An 8440-nucleotide genomic window follows, 5' to 3' on the forward strand; every position below is an offset into this window, starting at 1 on the left:
AGGCTGCGAGCGGAGCCCTCGGCTCTGCCCCTCCCTCCCTGCTGGCCGCTGGGGTCTTTCTCTGACTCTGAACCCACTTCCACTCCAGAGCGCAGTGCTGGCTTTCCCTGGGCACCCCTGCCTCTGACCCGAGGCCTCGGGGTGGTGTGTCCCAGGTCACACGCTGTTCCTCAGAGTGTCTCTGGGGCCCTCTGAGTGGACATGAGAGGTCGCCTGCATAGGCCTCGGCAGCTCAAGCCCCCTCCAGCCTGCGGAGCCACCGGGAGACGCTCTGGTCCACACACTTATGCAACCAGGGATAAGGTGGCCGGACACCCTAACCCACCCTAAGTGGCAGCCCAGACCCACCCTCCTCTCGGGCTGCTGGAGGCCCAGCTGGGGGTCTGGAGTGAGGGGTGCCCAGGCTTCTGACGTCTCCTCTGTCATCCCAAGACGAGGTCCGGGGGCCTGGCCAATGGGGGCTCCACTCCCGTGCGAGGAGTTGGGACTCTGGGGGCTCGGAGGGGAGCTCACTGGTCGGGGCAACCCGACTGGCTGAGCCGCGGTCACGGAGGTGGCCGGGACACGAGCCAGGTGAGGGCCGGGCTCTCTGGAGCCTCCGGGAAACGACTCCCGGAGCAGGTGCGGACACTCGAGCGATTGTGCCAGACGGTGAGCAAAGAGGGCCTGGAGCTTCCGGAGCCGCTCATCGCCGAGCCCCGCTGCCGGGCCGGGCTGCAAAGCTGGGCCAGCGGCGCGCGGGCGGACTGGGCACCAGGGGCCAGAGGACCGGCCTGGGGATGGAGGCCACCCTGCTGAGCTGCGTCCTGGCGCTGCTCTGAGCATCCTCGGCACAGGCTGAGGTCCTGGGGCAGCCAGATTTTGATGCCAAAGAGGTATCGGAGGCCTCTGAGCTATGCCACGCGGGTGGGGGTCTGGGCTGAGCCCTCGCTGGAAACAATAGCGACGACGTGATACCAGTACCTCCTGCCTTCCACCGAGCACTTGTTGGTGCCTTGGGCCGCGCACCCTTTACAGCCGCTCTCCACTTGATCCTGAAACAGCCACGTGTGTGGGTAATTACTGACCCACTTCACGGTTGGGAGAACTGAGGTTCACAGTGGCCATGAGACAGCAGGGACCCAGACCCAAGAGATGGACACTCCGGAGGCCCCCGGCTGTGTGGCTTCGGAGAAACCTGTGGTCCTTGTGGCCCAGGGTCCCGGTGCCCGGAGGATCGGGCCTGAGGTCACTGAGCTGTCTTGCAGTTCTCAGGCCTCTGGTACGTGGTGCCCATGGTCTCTGACTGCAAGGTCTTCAGGGACAAGAAGGGCCACCTGCTGACGTCCACCAGCAACATCAAGGCCATGGCGGAGGGCAGCCTCAGCGTCCACATGCAGCTCCCCGGGTGAGCGTGGCGCTCGGGGAGCGGTAGGGTGGGCGGGGCCGAGAGTGAGCCCGGCTGTGCACCCCCAGGGCTGAAGGCTGTAACCAGATGGGTGTGTAGCTGAGGGAGGGCTGCCAGGGGCACATCCGAGTCCCGAGTAGGTGTCCTCCCTCCCTTCTCCATGGGGTGACATGGGACCATCCTTCTACCCGGGACCCTCCCCCACGCCCCCCCATCTCCTGCCCCTCCCCTCCCTCAGCCCCTCCCCTGCCTCGGCCCCCCCCTCCCCTCCCCACCTGGCTGCCTTTGCAGGCCCTGTCCCCATCTCTTCTCCTGCCCCCCTCATCACACACTCCCAGGTCAAGGTGGGGGTGGTCGAACCCCACAGCACTTTGGTCGGGTAGGGGTCGACTGGAGGGGGCTCCGAGGGCTGGGCACTCAGGCCAAAGCTCATACCTCCCTCCGGCTGGGGACCCGCTCTCGCCTGCTTGGCCCGCTGCCTCACACCCTGAGCGGGGGCCGAGGTACTATTTTGCTTTCATTTCTGGGGGGCTTGGTAGAGCGAACCGGGGGGCTCCCCAAGGAGAGAGGCTGGGGTGAGGGCTGGAGGCTGGCATTGGGAGCTGCAGGTAAGGATGCCTGAAGGGGGTGGGCCCAGGGGAACCTGGTCCCGGAGGACAGCCAGGCCACCCCAACCTCCCAGGTGCGGCTGTGTGAATCAGGAAAGGACGCTCCTCTGGGCAGCTGCCGGTCCCCGCTGGTCCCTCGGCCAGGCAGGTACTTTCATGCAGTGCACAAGCGGCCCAGCCTCGGCTGGCAGCCCTGTTATCAGCCTTCAAGAAAGTGCAGCGAGGCCAGGAGACCCTCATCTGCCCTTCTCTCTCACCTCTGTGAGCCAAGGGGTTCACAGGCACCCCTGCTCTGCCCCAGGCCGGACCCAGGAAGCGAGCTCCCAGGCCTTGAAGGCCTTCCAGGACTTCTACCCGACGGTGGGGCTGCCGGAGGACACGGTGGTCACGCGGCCCAAGTCAGGTACCCGCCGAGCCCCGTCCTGTGGGAAACCCCGCCCACCAAGCCCAGCCCCGCCCCCTTTCCGGAGTCCTGGGAGGCACAGGCAGGAGGTGGCTTTCTCTTCTAAGGATGGGTTGGCAGCCCCTCCAGCCACTCTTCTTCACACCCCGCCCTTCCCCTTAACACACATGAGGGAGATGTTTGGGACAGTGGAGGCCCGAGGGCCCCACGCTCTGTGGGGGGCTGTCCTGGGCAGGTCCCAGGAGCAAGTGGGCAGTCCCAGACAACCCAGCCTCTCACAGACCCTCTGCCTTTCTACAGATGCGTGCTCCTCGGGGGCAAGGAAGCACGCTGACAGCTCGGGAGACCCACCGTGGCCCTTCCTAGGTGGGGGCCAGGGTCACTCCCCCCTCCCGTCCTCCAGGGCCTGTGCGTGTGGGCTGCCCCTTCTCGCCATGCCTGCTGCCCGCTCACCTTCTGAGGGCTGCAGGTGCAGATCCCCGCCAACATCCATTGTTCTGCCTGGACACTCACCTGTGTGCTCCAGGCCTCAGCTTACACATCACCTCTTCCAGGGAGCCTCTCCTGATTACCTAGGGCTGCCATAACAAACTACCACAAACTGGGTGGCTTAAAACAACAGAAATTTACTCTCTCACAGTCTAGAGGCCAGAGGTCCAGAATCAAGTTGTGGGCGGGGCTGGTCCCGTCTGGAGGCTGTAGGGGAGAATCCCGGCCTCTTCCACCTTCTAGTGGTGCTGGTGAGCCTTGGTGTTCCTCGACCTGTAGACCATCACTCCCATCTCTGCGTCCGTTGTTACCTGGCCAGATTTCCCTCTTCTTATAAGGACATCAGTCATTGGATGTAGGGCCCACCCTAAATCTAGGGTTATCTCATCTCGAGATCCTTAACTAATTACATCTGCAAAGACCTTATTTCCAAATAAGATCACTTTCAGAATTCCAAGTGGACTTGAATTTGGGGGGACACGGTCCAACCCAGTACGTTCTGTGTCCCCGTAGCCCCTGGCTTACCCCTGGGACACTGGGTCCTGCCTTGGAATCCCCTGTCCTCGTTCGCTTCCTGAGGGTCCCACGAGGCAGTCTTCTGGGTTGCTGCCATCACAGGGCTGGGTCCACAGGAGCTCTTGGGACAGGATGCAGGTGGGCTCTTGGGGACACCTTCTCCCAAAGTGGACACCAGGAAACCATTGGGCCCCTCACCGTGTTCATCGTGAAGAATTTGGGAACCTATGTAAAACAATAAATAATGGACACGACGTGACAGTCACCGGCATTGGGAGGCGCCCCTGCAGCCTCTCCTGGCAGGATTAGATGTCGCGCGGTGGGGGCTTCCTGAGTGGCCCGCGGGCAGTGTCCCTCCCGCCTTCACCGCATTCTGCTCTCCTGGCCGGGCTGGTTTACCCAGTGCTGTGCTGGGGCCGCCGGGGCTGCCGCATCCTTCCATGGGTCTGAATGACACTGCCCAGGATCCCCGTCCTGTCTCCTGTCACGTGAGTGCTTGTTTCAGCAATGTTACTGGGTGGGAGAAGGGCGATCAGGGATCGCGTCACAACCCCTCAGGAAGGTTCGAGCTGCGGAAAGTGTGAACCTGTCTTCCTGCTCTGTGCCCCACCCTCCAGGATTATCTTAGAGAAAAGCAGCTTTCGGAGTAAAGTGCCGCATGTGGACCCCCTCTCAGGTGCTGAGCTGTGGGGTTCAGCATGGTTTAGTGGCCATTCTGGGGCTTTCTTGCCACGCCAGCCCCTCACTGCTAACCAGGGAGTGAGCGAGGCCCTGGGGAGAGTGGCTGGGTCCCCAGAAGCCTGGGGCAGGGGCGGCCTCCAGCCTGGGCCCCCGGGGGGTGGGGGCAGCACTGCGGGTGTGTTTCCACATTTGCAGAAGTTTGGGCGGCAGGATCCACTCGCACTGGCCTTTCTGGTGATGAGGAAATTGGGGGGCCCTGCTGCGTGAGGGGGGCAGCTTGGGGTGTTCCAGGAGTGACCAGACCTCTCCTGTCTATGCAGGGTGAGCCGGAACAGCAGGCCGTGTCACGCGGAGCCGTCTGGACCCAAGGCCCTCCTGGCCCCCGCACCTCCCCATCCGCGGTGCTCTGCCGGCAGCTCCTTGGGCCTCCCCCGGCACTCAATAAACAGATTCTGCAGTTTTGAGGCCCCTCGCCTCTCTGGAGAGACCGTCAAGGAGGGCACAGCGGGCCAGGCCTTGACCCGGGCCCTGGGGCCACTGAGGCAGGGAGGCTCGGGGCTGAGGGCAGGAGGCGCCAGCCGAGGGTGGCACCTGTGGGGGCTGCCACCACAGGCAGTGTCCGGTGCCCCCGCCCAGCCCCTGTGGGTTCATGGCACCTGTGGGGAAGCCGAGGTGCCCTGTGCCGCCCAGCCCTGTGGCTGGCTCTCCTCCAGGTGCACAGGTTCCCCTCCACAGGCCCGGAGGCAGAGCGGCTGCTGGCTCCCTGGCGTCTGTAGAGGCTCACGGGGCCTGGCGCGACCCCACTGTGCCCCACTGCCACCTCCCGTGGGCCCTCCCCTCCCACTGGGCCTCTGTGCCTTTCAGGCACTGCTCCCTCTGCAGGGAACGAGCTTTCCCACGCAAGCTTCGCACCGCCCGCCGTCGTTTCCCCCACCCGGGGGAGGAACCCCCCACCCGGCTCTGCGGTCCAGGCCCGTGGAGCGTATGTCCACTTGTCCCAAGAGCCATCGGAAAGAGCCTGAAAACCACCGTGTGTCCTGGGAGGAGGGCCCGGGAGTGCGTGCGGAGCTCTGAGCCCCTGGGGGTCTGGGCTTGGTGTATCCATCCCATTAGTGCCCCCGGGGTGGGAGATGCCGTCCTGGGTCACCCCCATGCAGGTGGGGGGGGGCCTTGTCCTGCTCTCAGGCCCCCAGGTGGGCCCCGCCGCAGTGTCCACCATCATCCCCAGGCCAGGCAGCGGGTGGCGCCGGCATCTCTAGTCCAGGCCAGCCCCCCTCGGCCCCTCCCCAGGGCTGTGGGTGTCACGGGGCCCGGATGCACGCCCCGTGAGCACTTGGAGGCCAAGTTCGCCGAGGACACCCTTGGGTGATTGCGCCACCCGCCAGATCTCCCTCCCGATATAAACCCGGGTGTGGGGGGCACAGGTGCGGGGAGCACAGACCCTCCACGGAGGCCGGGCTGCTGAGCGCCGTCCTGGGCATTATCCTGGTGCAGGTGGAAATGACCACGCAGCACCTGGACCTGCAGAAGGTGGCTTTCTTTCTGGGCCCCGGGAGGAGGTGGGGCGGGGAGGGGCCCGCGTGTGCAGCTACTCCAGGCCCCGCCGCTGCCCCAGCTGGTGCTGGGCAGCTGCGTCGGGGACCCCAGGACTCACCCAGGCCAGCCCCATGAGGGCGGGTGGCGGAGTGTCTGAGCTCAGCCCTGCCTGGTCTCCCCTCTCCTAGTGAGTGGGTGTGAGGCAAGTGGCCAGGGCCGCGCAGGGGCGGCGCTCTCCCTCAGGGCCTCCTGTGGTCTCCAGGGCGTGGGGTCCCCGCTGTACCCTCTGACCCCGCACACTGTAGGAGCCAGAGGAGGAGGCTTTCCGGGTGTGGAGACCTGGGCTGCGGGCTCTGGTTTCCAGCCCGATGCTTCTTTGCCCGAGTTCCTTCTTCGCTGGCTCTGTGTCGGCTGTTGGGCCAGGAGCACATCAGCAGGCTCAGAAGTGACAGATGTCAGACACAGATGCGTTTCTCTTGCAAAAATGATCAGTTTTCAAAAGTTTCAGATGGAAGGTCTGGGCTCTGGGTGCCGTTTCTGTGGCAGGCGCTCGCTCCCCCAGCCTGGCTGGGCAGAGCCGGGCCTCTTCCGCGGGGGAGGGCTGCTGGCCACCGCTCCACAGCGGCTTTCACACTCGGCTGGCCCTCTCCAGCCCCCCTCTCTCAGGCTCTAACCACCTCCGCCCCTGGCGTCCCATCCCCAAGGACAGGCAGCAGCAAGGCTGGTTCTCCTTGGAGACGGATCCAGCCCTGTGGCAACTGCAGACAGGCCTGTGCGGGGAGGGGCTCGCCCTGTCGCCCCCAAAGGGACCCCTCAGAAGGCCGACGGCTGCTGCTTCAGAGCCTGCCAGCTCCCTGCCTGGGAGTTCCGGGGAGAGGCGTCTGCCTCCTGGGGCCCAGGGGTGGGGTCTCTGTCCGTCTGCCCGAGACGGGCTTGGCCCCGGCCCCTTTCTCTAGATTGCAGGGTTCTGGCGGGAAGTTGGGGTGGCCTCCAGACAAAACCTGGCACTGCAGACCCCAAAGAGGCTGGCGGCCTTGTTCCTGACCTTGAGTGGGGAGGAGCTGACCGTGAAGGCTGCGTATAACAGGTAAGGGGCCTGGGCAGAGCCCGGCTGTACCGGCCGCAGCTGTGGATGTGGACTTTACTGTCACTTGGGTGGACCAGCCCTCCCTGCGTCTATCTTGACCCGCCCCTGAGACCAGACCCACAGGCTCCTAGAGCTGCATCTTCTCCCAAATAAAAGCACAGGGTCTTAATGAAGCCGCATCAGTTTGCAAGAAAGGAAAATGGACTTAGGGGCAGGCGGCTCTCTGGAGGTCACAGAATCCTTGGGTGAGGCTGGCACGGCCCCATCCTGTGCCTCTGCCGTCCTTGCCCTGCCCCAGGCTCGCCTGGGGGTGGACACACTGCCAGAGCCCTTCCTGAAGACACGCACCCCCCCCCGCCCCCCGCCCTGGGATGTGCCCAGCAGAAGGAATGCAGGCTGGCGTTTTCCTAATGAGTACTTTCCTGCCTCTCAGTTCAGGAAGCTGTGAGACTGAACAAATAGTGAGCTCAGAAATAAATGTTTCGGGGAAATTTGTTTTCCTGGTAAGAGCCGTTCCCTTGCTGCTGCAGCCACAGCCCTCTGGCCCTGCGCACCAGCTCTGCTTGGCCTCGCTGTTCCCCGTCCTGCGCGCGCCCCAGACACCCGTTCTCCCACCAAGACACTGGTCATCCTGCCAGGGCCGCTCTAGTCCTCCCCTACCCCACCCTGGCATCCCCAGAGGGTCCCGGCTGGGTGGGGAGAGGATGAAGTCAGGCCCTGCTGACCCTGGCCTCTGAGGTCCACCCACCCCGAGGGTGCCCGGTCTGCCCATGCCTGTCTCTCCCACCTGCTTGCACAGGCCACAGGGAGATCCAGGTGACAGACACAGACTACGAATAGTACGCCATCCTGAGGGTGTCCCTCCACTGGCGGGACAAGGAATTCCACGTGCTCAAGTATTTCAGTAAGCTGCCCCTGGGGTGGGGCGGGGCCGCTGTGGTCCTCCTGCGGACCACCCAGCCCAGGCCCCTGTGCTTCCACAGTTCGGAGCCTTGAGGGCGAGTATGAACCAGGCTTCTGGAAGTTCCGGGAGTTGACCGCAGACATAGGACTGTACCTGGTGGCCCGGTACGGTGAGCCCCAGACCTTGGGGTGGGTGCTGGGCTAGGGACCCCCCCGGGTAGGGTCCGGGCGCCTGTCCCGCAGCCCCTCACACTGTCCCGTCCCACAGGGAGGTGTGCCAAGCTCCTGAAGGAGGCGAGCCTTTGCCTGAGGGGAACCCGAGGGGAGCCCCTGGGCCTCCAGGGTGGTGACACCAGGCTGCCAGGAGGGGACCCTGGAGGCTGGGAGGGGTGGGCAGGGCTGGGTGGGGAGGGGAGGAGGCTGGCCCTCGTCCCCCATTTCCATCCAGCAGGGTCCTGCCGGGGGCGGTGGGGTAGGCGCAGGCCCTGTGGGCCCCTTCTCGGGCTCCCCGGGTCCCCCACTGGGCTAACATGTCAGCTGCACGACCCCTTCTGTCTCAACGGCCCCGAGAGGTTGGGACAATTACCCTGCTTTGCAGGTAGAGAAACTGAGGCCCAGGCCACACAGCTAGGACACCCACTCCTGGCCGTGGCTCCAACCACTGCCCCCCAGGGTCCTCAGAGGCCGGGTGGCGCCCTGAGGCCCTGGCCTTCTGTGTCACAGGAGCAGATCGAGGGGAGCCCCCGCCCCCATCCGGGATGCTGGGAGCCCCGCCCACCCGGGCTCCCCTGGCCGCCCAGCCCTGGGGGGCCCGCCTGCACCTGCTCTGA

General features: G+C 65.0%; 2 protein-coding genes across 2 annotated transcripts; both read left to right on the plus strand.

The window, feature by feature from the left end:
• Nucleotides 1-779: 779 nt before the first annotated feature.
• LOC309823731 (lipocalin-15-like) lies at nucleotides 780-4548 on the plus strand (the record flags this gene model as incomplete). The annotated part of the gene is given in 7 exon segments (XM_082656267.1): nucleotides 780-818; nucleotides 822-875; nucleotides 1248-1387; nucleotides 2070-2143; nucleotides 2297-2398; nucleotides 3131-3138; nucleotides 4405-4548. Coding segments are annotated over 7 exon segments (561 nt in total).
• An 850-nt stretch (nucleotides 4549-5398) lies between these two features.
• On the plus strand, nucleotides 5399-8440 carry LCN8 (lipocalin 8; the record flags this gene model as incomplete). The annotated part of the gene is given in 9 exon segments (XM_082656268.1): nucleotides 5399-5409; nucleotides 5509-5614; nucleotides 6577-6707; nucleotides 7141-7199; nucleotides 7202-7210; nucleotides 7507-7544; nucleotides 7548-7611; nucleotides 7691-7780; nucleotides 8334-8440. Coding segments are annotated over 9 exon segments (615 nt in total).

The sequence above is a fragment of the Grampus griseus genome (assembly GCF_964374135.1).
Source record: "Grampus griseus genome assembly, chromosome: 6".
Taxonomy (NCBI): Eukaryota; Metazoa; Chordata; class Mammalia; order Artiodactyla; family Delphinidae; genus Grampus; species Grampus griseus.